The 23,264-nt window shown below is 41.8% G+C and overlaps 1 protein-coding gene across 3 annotated transcripts in view; it reads left to right on the forward strand.

Moving 5' to 3' along the window:
- Window positions 1–23,264, forward strand: part of atp8b5b (ATPase phospholipid transporting 8B5b) — a 269,633-nt gene that overhangs the window by 69,661 nt on the left and 176,708 nt on the right. Inside the window, exons 6-8 of one of the 3 annotated variants that reach the window (XM_043688030.1) lie at window positions 7,979–8,040; window positions 14,963–15,035; window positions 16,725–16,795. In XM_043688030.1, the coding sequence (XP_043543965.1) occupies window positions 7,979–8,040; window positions 14,963–15,035; window positions 16,725–16,795 (206 nt within the window). Of the gene's footprint in view, window positions 1–7,978; window positions 8,041–14,962; window positions 15,036–16,724; window positions 16,796–19,654; window positions 19,711–23,264 lie in introns of those variants that run through there. The other 2 variants (XM_043688038.1, XM_043688048.1) reach the window with 2 other exon arrangements.

Below are 23,264 nucleotides of genomic sequence, written 5' to 3' on the forward strand. Positions count from 1 at the left end.
CCCGAAATCCCCATTATGGGAGTGAAAGGGAAGTTTTTTTGTAAATTGCCCTCGCCCTGCCGCATCATTCTCCATGCTTTAACTGTGTTTAGGACAGTTGAGTTTTTACAGTGATCCATAACAGTTCTCATTTTGTCCATAAACAACAAATTAATGAGGGAAATTTGTCTGGGAGGCCTCAATGTCTAGTCAAATTGATCGCGGACTGTGACAGGCCCATTCAGCCACATAGGATAACAAGGAACTCAATTGGTACTTCCTGAAGTCTGGAAAATCTAGACACCCCCCTTCTCTTGCGGAAGCTGCAACTCATCCAGCTTAATAAGAGGGCATTTGTGATACCAAATAAAAGATACAAACCAGCTGTAAAGCCTGCGCAGTGTTTGCCTTGGCCGCCTCAAGGGGAGCATTCTCATGGGATATAATAGGCGAGGAAGAACCTTCATCTTAACCAGAGCTGTTCTGCCCAATCAGGGTATTGGAAAATTTTCCCAGCGCTGAAGGTCCTGCCTGATTTTCTCTAGCGGCTGCCCATATTTTGCTTTATATAATTGATCGAGAACCAGTGTAATAAGAATGCCTAAATACATAAAACATAGAAAAGTACAGCACAGAACAGGCCCGTTGGCCCATGATGTTGTGCTGAGATTTAATCTGAGTGTAAAATATAGTAACTTAATCTACGCAGCCCTCAACTCATTGCTATCCATGTACATGTCCAGCAGTCGCTTAAATGTCCCCAATGACTCTGCTTCCACCACCACAGCTGACAGCGATTCCATGCATTCACAACTCTCTGCATAAAGAACCTACCTTTGACGTCTCCTTTATACCTTCCTCCTAATATCTTTAAGCTATGACTTCTCGTACCAGTCCATCCTGCCCTGGGGAAGCGTCCTGGGTATTGACTCTATCTATTCCTCTCATTATTTTGTACACCTCGATCAGGTCTCCTCTCTTCCTCCTTCTCTCCAGAGATAAAAGTCCAAGCTTATTCAACCTTTCTTCATAAGATAAGCCCGCCAGTCCAGGCAGCATCCTAGTAAACCTTCTTTGCACCCTCTCCAAAGCCTCTGTATCTTTCCTATAGTAGGGCGACCAGAACTAGACACAATATTCCAAGTGTGGTCTCAGCAGCAACTTGTAGAGCTGTAGCAAAACCTTGCGGCTCTTAAACTCGATCCCCCTGTTAATGAAAGCCAAAACACCATATGCTTTCTTAACAACCCTATCCACTTGGGTGGCAACTTTGAGGGATCTATGTACTTTCACACCCAGATCCCTCTGTTCCTCAGAATCCTATCTTTAATCCTATGTTCAGCATTCGAGTTCGACCTTCCAAAATGCATCACTTTGCATTTAGAACATAGAACAATACAGCACAGAACAGGCCCTTCGGCCCACGATGTTGTGCCGAACATTTGTCCTATCCATGTACCTATCCAGTTGCCACTTATCCAGGTTGAACTCCAACTGCCATTTCTCTGCCCAGCTCTGCATCCTGTCTATGTCGCGCTGAAAAATGCAGTAGCCCTTTATACTATCGATGACACCTCCAACCTTAGTGTTATCTGCAAATTTACTAATCCACTCCTCAACCTCCTCACCCAAGTCATTTATAAAAAATACTAAGAGCAGAGGCCCAAGAACAGAGCCCTATGGGACCCCACTCCAGGCAGAATACTTCCCATCTACAACCACTTTATGCATTCTGTCAGCCTGCCAATTCTGAGTCCAGATAGCCAAACCTCCCTGTATCCCATACTTCCTGACTTTATGAATTACAGAAAACCTCCCTGTCCCCAGCGGAAGGGGAAACGGATTCCATCCCCTAAGTTGGATATACTAGTAAGACCCCCCACAGACATGGCCACTGATTTCATGAAATTCATTTTATACCGTGAAAACAAACCAAATAAATTAATCACTTGTATTGAGCGGGGCACAGATGTCATTGGATCGGTTAAAAAGAGAAGACATCATCCACATAGAGGGTAATTTTATGCCTGCCTGACCCTGCATCCTGGGCAGTTATATTGGGATCTGTCCGAATGGCTTCCGCCAGCGGCTTGATCACCAATGGAAATAGTAGTGGGGAGAGAGGGCACCCTTGACGGCAGCCCCTGCCGACACTAAAACTATCTGACCTTATGCTATTTGTGAGCACCGCTGCTTTCAGATCACTATATAGCGCTGCCACCCAATTGGTAAAAGCATCTCCAAGACCAAACTGTTCCATGACATAAAAAATGTATGAGGAGAAAGTGAGGTCTGCAGATGCTGGAGATCAAAGTTGAAACTTTATTGCTGGAACAGCACAGCAGGTCAGGCAGCATCCAGGGAACAGGAGATTCGACGTTTCGGGCACAGGCCCTTCTTCATTCCTGAAGAAGGGCCTGTGCCCGAAACGTCGAATCTCCTGTTCCCTGGATACTGCCTGACCTGCTGTGCTGTTCCAGCAATAAAGTTTCAATAAAAAATGTATGACCAACCCACCCGATGAAATGCTTCTCTGCATCCAGGGAGACTACCAAACCCAGGATTGTTCTTTGCTGACATATTTGGGCCATATTTAATACTCTTTTAATATTATTGGTAGACCTACGACCCTTAATAAAACCTGTCTGGTCCTTCTTTACAATAAAAGGCAATACCTTCTCCAGCCTTAACGCTAGCATTTTCTACAGGATTTTAAAATCTACATTCAATAAGGATATAGCCTATCCCCGCCCCACCACTTCCGGCCTTGACCTCCATATACACTACCGCATGTTCAGAAATTCCCTATTCTGCAGAACAGTACCAAGTTAACAGTACACAAAAAAACATGTCCCTTGCCCCAGACAACACAAAGTAAGGAAAAAAAATTACCAATATCGTATGACAAAAATTTAAAAGTGGGCACCCAACCCACCCCCACCATACTGTAATCCTAGGGACTCCTGGTAGAACAGCAAAAAAAACCTCTCCCCTCCCCCGGCCGGCCGGATATCTAACAGAATACTGGGTTTTCAGGTACCTCAGCCGCAATTTTACCACATCAACGGTCTTCCTCTTGCGAATCACGACCGGGAAAAAGTTCTGAAAAAGCATGATTCATGATCCTTTATATACCATAGCGTTCTAGAGGCTTCCAGCATCATTTATTTGTTTCTATAATTCTGGAGTTACACTAGGATCGATGGGGGTGGGGGGAGGAGGCAGTTGGTTCAATCCAGGCCTGCGGATTGTGACCTTCTGAGCCCACTTGACCCCCACTACCCCCACCCCCACAGTTTCAGCCTTAGAAACTGTGGGAGCCTCGATTTTCGAAGTCGTCGACCTGTTCCTCCAAGGCCCACACTCGACATTCCCGGGCCTGTCCGCTGAGGATTCAGCTGCAGTCTCAGAAGCGGCGGCCGGTTGCTCCGCCGTAAACCCCCCCCCCCCGACACGCTGCCGGAGACGCTGGATCTCCAGGTCATGATCAAGATTGATTCCAAGCTGGCCCGGGTCTCTTCCATCAACGAGTCGATCTTCTCTTGGAGTTTTGCGAACTCAGAGATCAGGCTCTGCTCAGCAGTTGAGTCCTCTGGGTGGCCCGGAGGCTGACACTGCAGTCACGGATGCGTCCGTTGCTGCAGGGGACTCGCTGCCTGATGTGAGCCCCGTGCTCCTTTCCCCTTAGTTATCTTTTACCTGCATCAAACTGTTCAGAACTGGTGCTAAGTAGTTCTAAGGGTCGGGAAATAGTTATTTTTAACAAATTGGACAGTGAAGGGAGGGTGAGTTCTCCAATTTGTCTGGGTTCTGGTGCAGAGCTCAGCAAAGCAAACCTACTGGGTCCCTGCCATCTTGAATCCCCCTCAACGAAAATGACTTTAAATCTACACAATTCCACTTTCCAACACTTGGCCCACAACCTTGAATGTTATGACATTTCAAATGCTCATCCAAGTACTTTTTTTAAAAATGCTGTGAGGATTTCTGCTTCAATTACCTTCTCAGGCAGTGCATTCCAAATTCCCACTGTTCTCTGACTGAAAATATTTTTTCCTTAAAACCTCTCTAAATGGGAAATAGGAAATAATGGGACATTTAGAAAAGGCTGATATCATCAAACACAGTCAATACTCTTTTGTGAAATGAAAATGACAAATTTTCTAGAGTTCTTTGAGGCTGAAACAATCAGAGTTGATAAAGATGAATAAGTAGATATTGTGAATTTGTACTTTCAGAAATAATTTATTAAGATGCCGCATAAAAGGTTATTGCACAAAATAGCAGCTAATGGTATTGGGGATATCACGGATGAGGATTGGTTGATATAGAAGACAAGGAGTTGAGACTAATGGGTCTTTTCCAGGTTCAGAAGAATTAACCCTTGGAGTTCCACATGGTTAGTCTTAGGGCCAATTTTTCCCTCTCCGTATTAGTGATATGGAGGAGGGTCAGTGTGGATTGTGTTCATATTTGGTAATGATACAAAAATAGGTGGGAAAGAATGTTATACTGAGATGACAAGGAATCTGCAATGGCTTATAGATAGGTTGTTTTAGTAGACAAAGACTTGGTTGATGTAGTTTAATTAGGAAGCTTCAGGGTCACTTTGGTAAGAAGAATCAAAAGCAAATTTTTATTTAAAAAGAGAGACACTCCAAAAAAGTGCAGTACAGAAAGATCTGGGTGATTTTGTGCATGAAGCACAAAACATTAGCATGCAGGTACAACAAGTAATTAAGGAAAACGTGTTTTTTGTCTTTATTGCTCAGGTTTTGAATTTAAACATGGAAGAAGTCTTGTTACAAATATACAGGGTGTTGGTTCAAAGCAACTAATGTACTGTGTGCAGTTGTGGACCTTGTATCGAAGAAAGAATATACTAACATTGAATTGAATTAGCTCTATTGTCACATGTACTCAAATAAGTATGGTGAAAAGTTTACAAGTCATCACATTAGGGTGCCATCTTAGGTACAAAGGTACCTAGGTACAGATTCTTAAGAATAAATTATTAGGAAAAAGAAATTAGTAAAATAAAGAAAAGATCATGCGAATAAATTAGAAAAGTAAATAAATAATAAATTCAGAAGAACAGTTGTTCCAACCCAGTTCACGCCGGCACCTAGCCTGTAGTAGCTGGAAGAGAGATCTCTACCACTTCGCCGCTGCCTGTGCCACACCCACCCACATGGGAGTTGCCACACTTTAGCCACCATCTCTTCATCACTTGCCATCTCACCACCTCGTTGACACCGCTGAACCCACATTCCCCCCACAACCAGGAGTCCCCAGCTTTGCTGCTGCCGCTGCTTTGTCGATAACCAGAAGTCCCCTCTCAGGGCCTATCGTGACCGCAACCAGGTGTCTCTGGCTCTGCTGCTGTCAATGTCCAAAAATACCTGCTCTGGGCATAACATGATCCTGCTGCCATCAATGCTACCTCCCCAGTTGGTGGAGGAGCTTTGCTTACGTTGCTGCTGCCACCGGCCCTGAACATGGGTAGGACTTCCTTGCTGCCAGTGCCATCAGCCCCAAAAGCTGGGAGGACGTCCTTGCTGCTCCTGCCTCCAAGCATGAGAAGAGGCTGCATCTGCCACTCTGCACATCGCCTGCTCTCCTGGCCATGCAGAAGTTGCTGACCAACCTGCCACAGCAAGGTTAAAAGATAAGAAAAGAAAAACAAGACCGAAAAAGAGTAGAAGCAAAAGGAAAGAAAAAAAGAAAGAAAGCAGATGTGATCAGATGAGACCACATGCAGCTCTCCTGCTCTGTTGTCATCTTGCTCACAGGCAGTTCAAAATAGATTGACTAGACTGATTCATGGGACGAAAAGGTTTACTTATCAAGAACAAATAAACACATTAGGCTTTTTTATGCCTTAGGATTTAACTGGATACTATCCTCAAACACCTTTGCTGACCAATTAGTTCATTGTTCTTCTCATCGATTCTACTTCTTGATTGAAATAAGTGTTTGCTGTGTGTTATGAAACATTTGTTTAATGTTTTGCCACTACTCATCTCCTGACCTTCCCCTTAATCTATTTTCCTAGCTCATTTTAGACATTTTAGACTCATACCTCTGTAATTACCCTTATTTAAGTTGAGGACACTGATTTTAGACCAGACTCACTCTCCCTGGAACTGCATTTGAAATCTTATTATGTTGCGATCACTACTCCCTGAGGGCTGTTAACTATTGGATCTCTTATTAATTTTAACCTCATCACATATCACATATGATTGAAAAAGCAAGTTCCCAGCTAAGTTCTGCAATATTGATTGGAAAAATGAAAGTTGATCTTGTTGAAACATCCATGATTCTCAGAGATCTTGCCAGGTTAGATGTTGAAAAGATGCTTCAATTAGTGGGGGATCTCAAACTGGAGCACATAGTCACGGAATGAGATAATATTCATTTAAAGCAGATGTGAAAGGATTTATTTTACCAGAGGGTAGTGAATGTCTGGAATTCTGTACCCCAGAGAGTTGTGGAGGCTAGTTCACTCAAAGTATTTAAAGACGATGTAGAAGCTTTTTGAAACATCAAGAAATTGAGGGCTATGAGGAGCTGTCATGAAAGAGTTGAAACCTGGAGCCATGATCTTATAGGATGGGGGGCAGACTAGAGGGGCTGAATGGCTTTCTCTTGCTCCTATTTTTATGTTCTTATGTTTAATTGGATCATACTTTGAACCAAAGTAGTATGACATATTTTCTGTGACACATTCTACAGCAGTGGTTGTCATTACTGGCTAATGAAGACTGATTGTTACCAAAAATATATGTGTAATAGAGCAGAAAATATAATGTTTCTCTGACTTATTGTTTCCCATGTCAGTAATGAAAACATTGTAACTAACTAACCTTTTGATTGAAGGGGACTTACACAAATTCTTATGTCAAGAAAATCCAATCTGCTGCCTCTAAGGCATTTTTTTTCAGCTCAACGCAAGAATCATTGGACAGAATTTTCAACTTGAGCATGCTCCAGTGAATGGATCATCTATCCATTATTCTCCCTGACTCATTTTGCTTCCTATTAACTTTAGTTGGGTAACAAGTGGTTAATCTTTCTGTTTTATGCCCTCTGAAGTTCAATGTTCTACTTACTATTTTTATATTAAAATGGCAAAAGGGAAGTAGTTTACAATTTGAGCTGACCTCATTTAATTGCTCCCAGACAACTATAAAATTAGTTTAGATTATTTATCTTTTAAAATGTTAGTGTTGGCTGATCAAATTTGTCTGTCCAATTAATTGAGACCAGGGTCTGAAAATTACAGGATTGGGAGGTAGGATGGAGTTATCCCACACGACCTGGTTAAAGACTGTCAGAATCAGCAGTCCCTTGGAATTGAGGAAGGCATCTCTCAGGTTTGATGAGTCTTTAGATGACTGAGGACCCCAATTTTAATCACCAAATATTTCTGCAGTGGTTCATTGTTGCTTGGGAAAATGGAATTTGCATCACTGTATTTGCTTCTCTTTCCTCTGCTGCCACAGTTCCGCTTCACAGCAGAGCTGCTTAGTTTTGAAGCGATTTGCACCTTCATGGATCAGGAGGTGTTATACCTACTGAGTGGATTGCCTTTTTAATATTTAAATCTTCCCATTCCAACTATTTATTGGCAAGGGTTGGGTAATATTGGGGCCAGTTGAGTTTTGAATCAGATATATTAATTCTTAGTTATTTACCTAAATGTGGGTTAACTGCTGATCTCGATGCTCTTCCATCATCAGTATTTTGGGGGTGAGCTTAAAGGGTTGGCTGGGAAGGTGGTGGACTAGCCGCACAACCTAGTTTACATGCTCCCATGCTGAAAATACACCTAATAGGCTCTTATTGAGGGAAAATGTGCATTAATTTTATTGAGGCATGTAAGAGTCAGAAAGCATCATTTTGCATAACATGAATACAAATTGTTATGTGATGTCCAGTTAGATAACAATTCTGTCTGAACTTAAATAATTTTATAATTTGGTTAATTTTCCAGCATCGTTACAGAAGTGACAACCAAGTCAACAATCGGGAAGTTACGATTCTGAAGGATGGGAAGTAAGTCACACCCTTGTATTCTTCAAATTAATAACATTCTTCAAATTACTTTTTAATTCTTTTCCAAATTCCTCCCCTCCTTGGCTGTTACCTGTTCAAAGTGCCAGGACCTAGCTGCTGTTCATGTTCACAATTCGAGCCACTTGACTGTTAAGGTTGCATCCCTGGTAATGCCTACCAGCTATTGGCTGTTCCTGTCCCAAGCTATTGGTAGAACCAGAGCTGAAAATGTGTTGCTGGAAAAGCGCAGCAGGTCAGGCAGCAGGCAGGAGACCTGCTCCTTGGATGCTGCCTGACCTGCTGCGCTTTTCCAGCAACACATTTTCAGCTCTGATCTCCAGCATCTGCAGTCCTCACTTTATCCTATTGGTAGAACAACCAAACTTCCCACCTTGAGTGCAAGCATTGCTCTAAGGGGCCCTCAGTAGCATAGCAACAGCAGCATCTACTACTGGATGTACAAGACATTAGGAAATGGGTTTCTAGGAGTTGGGGTGAGATGAGGCATTGTACTTCATTGTTTCTTGATGCAGAATACCACTCTCTCTTACTGCTTGCAACAAATTGGCATCGTAAACATTGCCAAACCATTGGACTGCTGTATATCGAATGTAACCAACCAGTCCACTGAGTTGTGCATACAACCAATGCAGCAAAATACTGGGAAGGCTTCAGCATAAACTACAGGGAAAATAGAAGATTTATGCTACTTGTCACTGGCTATAAAATCATAAAACTGCTTTTGAAAAACAATTTGATAATAAAAGGCAGCAGTATTTTTTTATCCTTATACTTAATTAGCAGTCAGAAAATTAATGGGGAATTAAACACATGCCCATTTTTCCTTCGTGTTCAGACTGTGATGCAGACCAGTTTTTGAATCCAGGCATGTTTAGACTGAAAAGTCACCTTGTATTTCAACCAGTAATGCTTTGACATCGAGCCCGAGGTTCTTCAAAGTTCATCCAAAGGTGTAATCTGATCAAAGTCTTCACGATATTAATAAGAAAAGACAGAAATGTTAGTTATTTCCATTGGTTTGGGATTCTAGAACTAGGGAGCATAGTCTGCAAACTAGGGTCAAACCTTTCAGAGGAGATGTTCGGAAGCACTTCTACATACAAAGAGTGATTGATGTTTGGAACTCTCTTCCACAAACAGCAGTGGATGCTAGGCCAGTTGGTAATTTTAAATCTGAAATAGATTTTTTTTTAAGCAAGGTTATTCAGGGATGTAGACCAAAGTTGGAGTTAGGCCACAGATCAGACATGATCTCATTGAATGATGGATCAGGCTCAAAGCACTGAATGGCCTGCTCCTGTTCCCATGTTCCTATGACTCCCATACATCGATCAAAGCAGAGAGGGAAAGACATACTCAGACTGGTGTTGAAGTTTTCCTTTTTTAAAATTTGTTGAGCATTGTTGCTGTGTTATGTACAAATTCCGTGTTCTTGAACTGAATAAAAAGATGGGTGTTCTTCTCACATACATTAATTTGGATTTGGCACCAGAGTTTATGTATGTAAAAGTTTGTTGATTTGGTTTATTAAATAAAAACTTGAATCTAAAAGAAGGTGCAAATAAATCACATTTGTAGAGCTGTTAGAGATCAATATCGCTTTTAAAAGAGACAGAAGTTTCGCATTTCCTGTTTGTAGAAATCATTTTTAATGTATTGTGCACATACATTTGCATGTATTGATGATGTATTCTCACCGTATTGAAATTACTGTCAGTTAGTAGTGAATTGACAGTTAATACTGTCTAACTAATAATACTGGATTCAGTCAGGATGGCAAGTTTATGAACATGAAACATTTTGATTTCCATAAAAATCTTTTTTTTATGACTCTAAATTGTTATTTTAAAAACTTCCTTTTCACATTTTATGATTGTGGGATTTGAATTTGTGTTCTGAATTTCCAGTTCTGTATGCATCTGGAGGAGTATATGAATTGGAAGGGTTTAGAAGGATATGGGCCAAATGCTGGCAAATGGGAGTAATTAACTGAGGATATTTGGTTGGCATGATGAATTGGACAGAAGAGTCTGTTTCCGTGCTCTATCATTCTAAAATCCTGCGCACTTTTTAAAAATAATTTTAGTAATGGTCAAAATGTAAGTCCTTGTTAAATAAACAATTCCTAACAAATGCCATTTTAGCTTTTCTTCCTTCACTTGGAACACCTTCTTAGTTCCTGTCCAAACTTGAACTGAGTTAAATATTTTGTAGGATGATATTTCAGCATTGTAGGTGCACAAAAGTAATGTTTGTGTATCTTTGCTATTAAAAGGGCCATGCAACATTGCTGAGGCCTGTGTCACTATCACTTCACTGCCCAGATCAGGCGACACTGGCCCCAAGGTTCAGATGTCTTGCTGGAGGTTCTGGTCCAGTCCAGGGTCCTCTAGGCTTTAAGCCCACAGAGAATGCCCACTCAAGACATCACAATTGCTAAGTCATAGCAATCAGCAGGTTGCCTCCACATCGGTTGTGGATAGAAGGGCAGTATTTAGTTGTATTGGCAAACACAGTAAGAAGAAGAGATTTTGAGGACATTTGAGTGACATACATTCATTGCCTGTATGTTATCTGTGCTTCTGTGTATATATATTTTTTTCACTGGGACTGTTGTAGCATTTGCCACATGTTGACATGACCATCTGCAATGAAAGTAATGACACATCTTCCCTATCAAAAGGCGATGCTAAACTTCCATTGGGACACATTTTATTGCCTCCGATCATCAGCATTGTGTGTGTGTCTAGAAGATGCACGACAGATATTCACCAAGGTTCCTTCGACAGTACTTTCCAAACCCATAACCAATACTATCTTGGAGGACAAGGATAATACTTTACATGGCAATACCACCACATGCAGGTTCCCCTCCAAGCCACTCCCATTCAGGCTTGGAAATATATTGCAATTATCGATGACCATGAAACCTTTGTCGTTTCTTGGAAAAACTCATCTGGTTTACTAATAACCTTCCTTCAGGGAAGGTTACCTGAGCTGGCTGACATGTTTTGAAATAGCCCAGCAAACCAGAATTGTGATAAACTCTCAAAGGAATGAAACTAGACGAACTACATAACATCAAACTGGACACTGGAAAAGACAAAGTCCTGCTGATCCTGCAAAATTCTCCTCACTAACATCTGGGAGATAGTGTCAAGTTGAGGGAGCTTTCTCACAAATTAGTCAAGCAACAGTCTGACATAGTCATATTCACAGAATCATACATCACAACACCGTGATCACCATCCCTGAATATGTCTGGTCCTGCCGGTAGGACAGACCAAACAAAGATGGTATGCAGCCAGAAGTAAGTTTCCCTGGGATTCCTCAACATTGACCCTTGACCTCATGAAGTCTTCAGGTTAAACATGGGCAAGGGAACCTCCTGCTGGTTACCACATGCAACCTCCACAAATGAATCAGTACTCCTTCATATTGAACAACATGTGGAGGAACCACTGAGGATGGCAAGGATGGACAGGGGGATTTCACCAGCAGTGGCTCTGCAGCAGCACGACTGATCGAGCTGGTCAGGTCCTAAAGGACATAGTTTTTGGGAAAGCAAATCTTATCAGGACTTATACACTTAATGGTAAGATCCTAGGGAGTGTTGCTAAACAAAGAGACCTTGGAGTGCAGGTTTATAGCTCCTTGAAAGTGGAGTCGTGGGTAGATAGGATGGTGAACAAGGCATTTGGTATGCTTTTCTTTATTGGTTAGAGTGTTGAGTACAGGAGTTGGGAGGTCATTTTGCAGCTGCACAGAACATTGGTTAGGCCAATGTTGGAATATTGCATGCAATTCTGGTCTCCTTCCTATTGGAAAGATGTTGTGAAACTTGAAAGGATTCAGAAAAGATTTATAAGGATATTGCCAGGATAGGAGGATTTGATCTATAGGGAGAGGTTGAATAGGCTAGGGCTGTTTTCCCTGGAGCATCGGAGGCTGAGGGATGGCCTTATAGAGGTTTATAAAACCATGAGGGGTGTGGATAGGGTAAATAGGCAAAGTCTTTTCCTTGGGTAGGGGGAGTTCAGAACTAGAGGGCATAGGTTTAGGGTGAGAGGGAGGAAAGATATAAAAGAGACCTAAGGGGCAACCTTTTCATGCAAAGAGTGGTACATGTATAGAATGAGCTGCCAGAGGAAGTGGTGGAGGCTGGTACAATTGTGACATTTAAATGGCATCTGGATGGGTATATGAATAGGAAGGGTTTGGAGGGATATGGGCCTGGTGCTGGGAGTTGGGACTGGATGGGGTTGGGATATCTGGTCGGCATAGACGGGTTGGACTGAAGGGTCTGTTTCCGTGCTCTACATCTCTATGACTGTATGACTGTAAATGGATAGACTAGAAACTTGGGTAGAGAAATAGAGATGGCGTTTAATCTGGACAAATGAGAGGTGATGCATTTTGGAAGAACTAATACATGAGGGAAATATACAGTAAATGGCAAAACGTTTAGTAGCACGAGGCAAACAGGCCCACAGTTCCCTGAAAGTGCCAACACATGTGAATAAGGCGATCAAGAAGGTGTATGATTATGAGTGCCTTCATGGGTTGGGGCATTGAGTATAAAAGCAAGTCACATTTTAGCTGTATAGAACTTTATTTAGGCCACATTTGAAATATTGTGCACAGTTCTGGTCAGAAATGGTTTACCAGGATTCTGGCTTATTGAAGGGTACGAGCTATGAGGAAAGATTGGGCAAACTTGGTTTGCTTTCACTTATAAAATTATGAGAGGCATAAGTAGAATAGATTGTCAGAGTCTTTTTCCCGGGTAGAAATGTCAATTACTTGGGGACATAGGGTAAATGTAAAGGGGGTCAATTTGAAAGAGATGGGAGAGGCAAGCTTTTTACACAAAAGGTAGTCAGTGCCTGGAATGCACTGCCAGAGCAGGTGGTGGACCTGCATAGAATAGCAATGTTCAATAAACATCTTGACAGATCCGTTAATAGGCAGGAAATAGAAAGTTATGGACTGCACTGAGTCAAAAGCTTTTGACGTGAGACAGGCATCATGTGTTGGCACAGTCTTGGTGTGCTGAAGGGCCTGTTTCTGTGCTGTATTGCTCTTTGTTCTTTTTTCGTTAAGTGTGAATTTCTGTAACAGAAGTATATTATGTATCATACATTACAGTAACCTTGTCATAAAATAGCATGAACAAAGACCACTGAAGATGGCAGCACACAGAGATATGGTAGTAAAAAAAGGCCTGTGACCCACTTGACTTCAGTAGGAGGGGCACTGATCGGCAAGTTGTGCTGCAGCTTTATAGAACTTGAGTTAGCCCACACTTGGAATATTGCATACGGTTCTGGTCACCAAACTACCAGAAAGATGTGCTTGCTTTGAAGAGGGTACAGAAAAGGTTTACCAGGGTATTGCCCAGTGTGGAGGATTTTAGGTATCAAGAAAGATTGGATAGACTGAGTTTGTTTTCACTGGAATACAGGAGGTTGAGGGGCGACCTGATAGAAATTTATAAGATTGTGAATGGCATGGTAGAGCTTTTTCCCAGGGTGGAGGGGTCAATTACTTGGGGACACAGGTTCAAGGTGCAGGGATGAGGGGTAAAGTTACTAGCGGCGTACCGCAAGGGCCGGTGTTGGGTCCACTGCTGTTCGTCATTTTTATAAATGACCTGGATGAGGGCTTAGAAGGGTGGGTTAATAAATTTGCAGATGACACTAAGGTCAGTGGAGTTGTGGATAGTGATGAAGGATGAATTAGGTTGCAGAGAGACAGATAGAATGTAGAGCTGGGCTGAGAGGTGGCAACTGGAGTTTAATGTGGACAGGTGTGAGGTGATACACTTTGGACGGAGTAATGGGAATGCAAAGTACTGGGCTAATAGTAAGATTCTTGGGAGTGCAGATGAGCAGAGAGATCTCGGTGTCCACGTACACAGATCCTTGAAAGTTGCCACCCAGATTGACAGGGTTGTTAAGAAGGCATACAGTGTTTTGGCCTTTATTAATAGAGGGATTGAGTTCTGGAACCAGGAGGTTATGCTGCAGCTGTACAAAGCCCTGGTACAGCCACACTTGGAGTATTGTGTACAGTTCTGGTCACCGCATTATAAGAAGGAGTGGAAGCTTTGGAAAGGGTGCAGAGGAGATTTACTAGGACGTTGCCTGGTATGGAAGGAATGTCTTACGAGGAAAGGCTGAGGGCCATGAGGCTGTTCTCATTAGAGAGAAGAAGGTTGAGAGATGACTTAATAGAGACATACAAGATAATCAGAAGGTTAGATAGGGTGGACAGGGAGAGCCTTTTTCCAAGTATTGGAATGGCAAACACGAGGGGACACAACTTTAAAGTGAGGGGAGATAGGTATCAGACAGATGTCAGAGGTAGTTTCTTTACTCAGAGAGTAGTAAGGGTATGGAATGCTTTGACTGCAACAGTAGTAGATTTGCCAAGTTTAAGTGCATTTAAGTTGTCATTGGACAGGCATATGGATGTACATGGAATAGTGTAGGTGGGATGGGCTTCAGATTAGTAATACAGGGCGGCGCAACATCGAGGGCCGAAGGGCCTGTACTGCGCTGTAATGCTCTATGTTCTAAGATGTGCGAGGCATGTTTTTCACACAAAAAGTGGTGAGTGCCTGGAAAGCATTGATAGAGGAAGTGGTGGAAGCAGACACAGTAGCAGCATTCAAGAAGCACCTGGATGAATACATGAATAGGAAGGGAAAAGAGGCATTTATCCTGTAAATGAAGGCAGTTTTAGTATGGTAGGGCAAAATGTGTTGGCACAGGCTTGGAGAACTGAAGGGCCTATTCTTGTGCATATTGTTCTTTGTCTTTTGCTCTTCAGAGCCTTTATCAATCCACTATTATGTTTTTCATTTTGATGGTATCGAGTGGCATTTATTTCCTTGTAGGTTGCAGAGAGGAAAATGGATGCATGTTGAGGTGGGCGATGTAATTAGGATGGAAAATAACCATTTTGTGACGGTAAGTAGCAAATTATAGTTTCTCCTCCCCTCCCTTCAATATTTTAGTGGTGGTGATGGAACTGGCCTTGCAGCCTGGAGCCCTGAATTTCAATCCCACCACAGCAAATTGAGAAAATTTGTTTTTAAAAATCTGCCAATTTATGGCCTGGGAAATGTCATGAAAAATATACTATTCCTGAAATGCTGAGTCGAGAGTGTGGTGCTAGACAAGCACAACAGGTCAAGTAGCATCCGAGGAGCAGGAGAATTAACATTTTGGGCATAAGCCCTTCATCAGGCATGAGGCTTGTGGGCCGGTGGGGCCTCATGCCTGATGAAGGGCTTACACCCGAAACATTGATTCTCCTGCTCCTCGGATGCTACCTGACCTGCAGCGCTTATCCAGCACCATACTCTGGACTCTGATCTCCAACATCTGCAATCCTCACTTTCTCCTCTTCCTGAAATATTGTTGAGTAACATTTGTTTAATGTGTTGCCATTCTTTCTATTTTTACTGAGTGTTGAAGCTTCTGAATCTTATTGCCAGGTTATTCCCACCTACCCTCCCAAAGCACTACTTCCAGCTCATAAGTTCAAATGATAAGTCCATAAACAATAGGAGTAGGAATTCATTGAGCCATTCGATGCTACTCAGTAGCATCCTAGCTGATTTAATTGTAGCTTTAACTCCCAATTTCTTGCCTGTTCCCTCTTAACTTTTGACTCCCTTGTAGATCTATCTAACTCCACCTTGAATATATTCAATGATTCAGCCTCACTAAGGAAGAGAATTTGAATTACCTTCTGAGAAAAATTCCTCTTTTGTGTATTGTGTCCACTAATTTTAGATTTTCCCTAGTGGGGGATAATGCTGTCAGAATCTACCGTGCCAAAACCTTACATATTTCCTTTGATTCCCGCTGATAATTTTAAACTCTATATTTTATTGGGAAAGAGAGTTTTCTGGATTGAAAGTCTCTTTTTGACTTTTTAAATTACCCTTGTTGCTTTCAGCCAAGACTCAGGTTCCTGATTGGACTTGCAATCCATCCCATTGGAAAGCCAGAGTAGTGTGGTATCCTGGCCTGACATTCATTTCTGGGATTTTGTCAATCTTGAGCTCTGGAGCCCATCTCCACCTGCCTGGGAAATCTCTGCCCAGCATTTCAGGTTGAGGACATTTGACAGAGAAAGTGAGGTAGAAGGAAAAGAACAAAAGACAAAAGGATTCATGGTTCAAAGCAAAAGTATTCATTTTTCTGCTTTATGCTGTCATCTCTTTTAGACCTTCCATTTTGTTTTCCCCACACGATTTTCCTTATTGTTAACTTGCTTAAAACCTGTATGTCTCTAACTTTTTTCCAGTTTCAAGGAAAGGTCATTGATCTGAACTTAAATTTTGTGACCTGGCCAAAGTATTTCAAACATGCCATTATTCTTTCTAAGTCAGTTGAGATTGTCAGATAGGAACCAATGAAGGTTGGTTTTGGAAAGTGAAGGTAATGATTCATCCAAAAAAATCTAGAAATTGAATGGATATGTTCAAATTCATGCTTGGAATGATTATATTTGGTCCATGAAAGCACAATTGTTTAATGCTTTTTTTTTCATTTCCTGCCCTATTAAAGCATAAATCATTACTATACCTGTGAAGAATTAGTGATACATATTATATTATGTTCTTCATTACTTGTGTTTCAACTTAGGCAGACATGCTACTATTATCAAGCAGTGAACCATACGGCTTGACTTACATAGAGACAGCAGAGCTTGATGGGTAAATAAATTTCAAAGTTAAAAGCATTTCCTACTATGCCGAAGTGCAATTTAATAAGATTTATTTGGTATTAAAGCAATTTATCTCATGTATTTCTTCATGTTTTTTCATAGAAATATTGAATTCTACAACAGTGAAAGAAGTCAGTTCTCTGGAATTAAGAAAGTAGATCGGTTATCTCATCAGCTGTTTAAAGTTATTATCTAATTTATAGGATATATGCAGAAAAAATATTTTTTATGAATAAAGAATCCAGGACCAACGGGATATAATCTTAACATTAAAGCTTGGCCATTTAGGAGTGAAAAAAAGACGTGTCAAAAAAAGTTGAACTGTTTGCTGCAGAATCAATTAGGATATTGAAATTGAAGACTTTTTTGCGAGGTAAATGTATCAAGGACTCAATAAGGATAAATAATTGTAGTTCAAGTATTGGTCAGACATAACTTAACAAAATGGAGGAATAGTCTTGCGGGACTAAATGGATACTTCCTGTTCTTACGGTCCATTTGATAACCTGAACCAGACCTCTGAAAGGTTACCAATTTAGAACTGTTCCTAGTCATTGATTATGTTCAGCTTTATATGACTCATTTCTAAATATTTTGTTGTCTTCTCTTTTAAAAGCTTATACAAACTTTGGTCAGGCTTCCTTTGTCCTGTCAACTATCTGCTTCAAAATAAATTGCTCCTAAGTTCTTCAAATGTTTTGATGCCCTCTGTGCAGAGTTAGAGATTTTCATAAATTTTTCAGGTTGCCACTCTGCTAAGGCATAGGCATCAGGCAACATTTCCTGGACAAAATAGTGGTGCTCAATCAATTAGAGGTGGATAGGCTAGAAGGAAGGATGCCCTCAGAAAGGTATGCTCTCCATCGTCATCTTAGCTCCACGACATCTCTTTTGGAATGTTCAGAAAATGTTCTTTCGGATAATGTCCTTGATCTAACCATCTTCAGCTGCTTTGTTAATGACTTTCCTCCATCATAAGGTCAGAAGTGAGGAAATTCACTGATGATTGCACAATGTATTATTCATGACTACTCAGACACTGAGGCTGTCCATGTCCAAATGCAGCTCAACCTGAATAATATGCGGGTTTGGACTGACAAATGAGAAATAACATTCACGCCACACAAGTGCAAGGCAATGACTATAGTCATAGAGTCATACAGCACGGAAACAGACCCTTCAGTCTAACCAGTCCATGCCGAACATAATCCCAAATTAAACCAGTGTCACCTGCCTTGTCCTAGCCCATATTCTTCCAAACATTTCCTATTCATGTACAAATTTCTTTTAAACATTGTAATTGTACCTACATCCACCACTTTTACAGGAAGTTAATCCCACATGTGAATCATCCTCTGCGTAACAATTTTTTGCCTCTTATGTCTTTTTTAAAATCTCTCTCCTCTTACCTTAAATATGTTCCCCAGTCTTGAAATTCCTCAACTAAAGGAAAGGACAGCTACCATCAACTCTATCTACACTCTCATAGAACATTACAGCTCAGTGCAGGCCCTCGATGTTGTGCCAACCTGTGAAACCAATCGAAAGCCCATCTAACCAACACTATTTCATTATCATGCATATGTTTATCCAATGCCCATTTAAATACTCTTAATATTGGCGAGTCTACTACTGTTGCAAGCAGGGCATTCCATGCCCTTACTACTCTCTGAGTGATGTACCTACATCAGACATCAATTTAAAGCTTTATCCCCTCATGCTAGCCCTCACCATCCGAGGAAAAAGGCTCTCACTGTCCACCCTAATTCTCTGATCATCTTGTATGCCTCTATTAAGTGACCACTTAGCTTTCTTCTCCATAAACTTCTATCAGATCACCTCACAACTTCCTACGCTCCAGTAAAAAAAGTCCAAGCTTATGCAGCCTTTCTTTATAATTCAAACCTTCCATACTAAGCAGTATCCTGGTAAATCACTTCTGGACACTCTCCAGCTTGGTAATTTCCTTCCTATAACTGGGTGACCAGCACTGGACACAGTTTTCCAGAGGAGGTCTCACCAATATCCTGTACAACCTCAACATGACTTCCTAACTCTTATACTCAAATGCCTTTTTAATCACCCTGTCTATATCTGATGCAAACTTCAAAGAATTACATACCTGCACCCCTAGGTCCCTCGAGCTAGATTAGATTACCTACAGTGTGGAAACAGGCCCTTCGGCCCAACAAGTCCACACCGACCCTTCGAAGAGTAACCCACCTAGACCCACTTCCCTCATACTAATGCATCTAACACTATGGGCAATTTAGCATGGTCAATTCACCTGCCCTGCACATCTTTGTACTGTGGGAAGAAACCAGAGCACCCGGAGGAAACCCACGCAGACACGGGAAGAATGTGCAAACTCCACAAAGACAGTCACCTGAGGCTGGAATTGAACCTGGGACCCTGGTGCTGTGAGGCAGCAGTGCTAACCACTGAGCCACTGTGCTGCCCATCTGACTAGCTACCATTACTGAATCTCCCACAATCAACATCTTGGAGGTTAGCATTCACCAGAAATTGAACTGACTGCTGTGTCAATACTATGGCATTAAAAGCAGGTCAGAAACTATGATTCCTAAACCACATGACTCATTTCCTGAATGCCCCAAAGCCAGACTGTCATTTACAAAGCACAGTCAGGAGCTGGAGTCTAATGCCACGCATTTAGAATTGGTCTGTTATTATTAGTCAAAGATGAGGTTCTTTGAAAAATGTTTATTAAATGGAGATAGACAGCTGAGAACCTAATCAAATTGCTTGATGACATAAAATGTAACTCAGCACTCAAAGGCTGCATCCATTGAAATTGTGCAATAATTTACAGATTTTCCCATTGACAGATTTCAACTCCTGTTTGCTTTTTGAAGATCTGTCCCAATTCCTGCAATCCTAAAGGTGCCATTCTTTATTATCTACTTGTTCATTTATTCTTTCACAGGGCTTTGGACCAAGGCAGTAATTAAGTCAGGAGCTGTAGTCCTGGCAGAACCCACATTGAGCATCAAGGTTATGCAGCGTGAGAGCTTCTTGATAGTGCTGTTGATGATGCCTTTCACCATTTTGCTGAAGATTTGAATGTAGACTGGGGTGATAGTTGACTGGGTTGGATTTATTCTGCTTTTTGTGAACAAGACATATCTAGACAATTGTCCTCGTTGCCAGGTAGATGGATTGTAGCTGCATTGGAACACATCTGGAGTGTAAGTCCTCAATTGTCATGTAGGAATGATGTTATGGCCTATAGTCTTTCAGTACCCAGTGCTTTCAGATGTTTTTGATTATGTGTGGAGTGAGTTGAATTAGGTCAGATTAGATTACTTACAGCGTGGAAACAGGCCCTTCGGCCCAACAAGTCCACACAAACCCTCCAAAGAGCAACCCACCCAGACCCATTCCCCTGCATTTACCCCTTCACCTAACACTACGGGCAATTTAGCACGGCCAATTCACTTAACTTGCACATCTTTGGACTGTGGGAGGAAACCGGAGCAAACCCACGCAGACATGGGGAGAATGTGCAAAATCCACATAGACAGTTGCCTGAGGTGGGAATTGAACTGGGTCTCTAGCACTGTGAGGCAGCAGTGCTAACCAGTGTGACACCATGCTGCCTATGACTAGCATTTGTAATCCTGGCGACTTCAGGAGGAAGTTGAGATGGATAATTCACTCAGACTTTTTGGATGAAGCTTGTTGTAAATACATCAGCCTTATTTTTTGTATTAGTGATCTGGGATCTGTTATCATTGAGAATGTGTATATATGAGGAGCTTCATCTTTCTATTAGTTTTTTGTTGTTCACCACGGTTCTTGGAAGCACTAGCTTTCGGAACGTTTCATCAGGTAGCTAGTGGAGTAGGATCACACGATACAGAATTTATAGCACAAGATCATAGTGTCATACAACTAATACAATATATTGAACATATCTAGATTGCTGTTAAGTCTTTCAGCTTTTAGAATGGGTTGCAAGTTTTGCTTCATCAACATGTAAATTCCTGAACTTCTTTCAAGTCACATTCCCAAGATAACTTAAGGTTTTATAAAAAAAAGTGACATCTCAGCTTAGACAATTCATTAAAGGTGTGAGATTAGAGTCTGTATGTATTCCAATCTTGAGTCAGACTGGACCTGTTTTCAAAGTAGGAATTTATAAAATGTCACATGGATTATAAAAAATATTGACTACCTACAGATTGTGTGCATTTTGAACAAAATAGAATGTATCTGCAAACACAATTGTTGTGCAATAAGTGCCAGACAGGGACATTCCCTCCCAGTTGGGGAACACTTCAGTGGTCAGAGACATTAAACTTCGGATCTTCAGTGCCCATCCTCCAAGGCAGACTTCAGGATTTGCAACAACGCAGAGTGGCCAAGAGGAGGCTGATAGCCAAGTTCGGTACCCATGAGGATGGCCTCAACCTGGACCTTGGGTTCATGTCACACTATAGATGACCCCACTACACTATACACTCACACACGCACACACAGAGGCACACAAGCACACACACACACACCCTTGCATACTCACACATTCACGCAGACCCTCATACACACACTCTCTCTCAGGCACACACACGCACACACTTGCGCATAGCCATATACTCCATCACACGCACACACTCTATCAAGCTGTATACACACACCCTCTCTTACCATCACCCCCACTTTTTCTCTCCTTCACATGCATGCACACACACATGAAAGTCAAAGGGGTGAATTTGCATTTGCAGATTCATTCTATTTTGTTCAAAAAGCACACAATCTGTAGGCAGTCAAGATTTTTTATAATTCCAATGATAGTTTATAAATTCCTACTTTGAAAATCGAACAAATCTGACTCAAGATTTGGAAGTACCAGTGTTGGACTGGGGTGGGCAAAGTTAAAAATCACACAACACCAGATTATAGTCCAGTGGGTTTATTTTGAAGCTTTCGGAGCGCCATTCCTTCATCAGGTGGTTGTGGAGGTTAAGAGCAGGCTCATAGAATTTATAGCCAAACGAGTCCAGTGTCATGAAGATGTGATACAGTAAACAATCTTAGATTAAAACTTTCATCTTTTATAATGAATATGCTGGTTTCTGTTCTTTGATATGTAAATTCCAGAACTTGTTTTAAATTACATTCTCAAGATAGCTCAAGCTTTTAAACAGTGGGTGTGAAGCCTACTGCTCCCAATGCTATGACAAACCCTCTGCACAGTTCTACAGAGTTTTACATGGATTCATGGAGCAAAATAAAATGTAATTCTGTAAAATCAAATTCACCCCAGCTTCTGTCACGACACTACAGATTTCGTAGAGAAACTCAGCACCCACAGACTGGTTGAACAAGGAACATTCCTCGTTACAATGGACATTTCAGCACTCTGCACTGGCATTCCCCATGATGATGGCATCAGGGCAACAGCCTCAGTACTCAATACAAACAACTGCCAATCTCCGAGCTCCATTCTACAACTCATCTGCTTCATCCGACCACAACGTTTTCACCTTTGACAACCAGTTCTTGCACCCCGATATGCCAACATCTTCATGCAGAAGTTCGAATAAGATTTCCTTTCTGCACAGGACCTCCAAGCAACACTCTACACCAGATATATTGTTGACATTTTCTTCCTCCGGACCCATCGTAAGGAGTCACTGAAACAACGACACAGTGAAGTCAACGAGTTTCATCCCACCATCAGACTTACCATGGACCAAGCTTTGGTATCTGTATCATTCTTAGATACATGATACATTCTCCATCAAGGGCAGGCACCTCAGTACCTCACTCTACCCCAAACCCAGATAACCTCACGATGTTGCACTTCTCTAGCTTCCACCCAAAACATATCAAAACATCCATACCCTACGGACAAGCCCTCTGCATAACAGGATCTGTTCGAATGAAGAGGAACATGACAGACAATTGAAAATGCTCAAGGATGCCCTCATAAGAGCAGTGTACAATGCTCAACTCATTGACCGCCAGTTCTGACATGCCACAGCAAGAAACTGTATTGACCTCCTCAGGAGACAGACACAGGCTGCAACAGAAAAGGTACCCTTCATTGTTCAGCACTTCCCAGGTGTCAAATGATCAAGCCATGTTCTTTGCAGCCTGCAACACATTATCGATGAGGATGACCATCTCACCAAGACCTTCGCTGCGGCTCCACCTCTTGCCTTTAAACAACCACCAAACGTTAAACAGATTATGATTCGTAGCAAACTGCCCAGCCTTCAGAACAACATTGTACAACCCTGCCATAGCAGCCTTTACAAGATGTGTCAGAGTATCGACACGGGTAAAACCATTAAACGTGGGGACACCTCCCACCATGTCGAGTACTCATGTGACTTGGCCAACTTGGTCTACCTCAAACGCTGCAGGCAAGGATGCCTTGAGGCATGGTACATTGGCAGGATCAAGCAGATGCTATGACAATGGATGAATTG

Source organism: Chiloscyllium plagiosum, chromosome 1 (genome assembly GCF_004010195.1).
Source record: "Chiloscyllium plagiosum isolate BGI_BamShark_2017 chromosome 1, ASM401019v2, whole genome shotgun sequence".
Classification (NCBI taxonomy): domain Eukaryota; kingdom Metazoa; phylum Chordata; class Chondrichthyes; order Orectolobiformes; family Hemiscylliidae; genus Chiloscyllium; species Chiloscyllium plagiosum.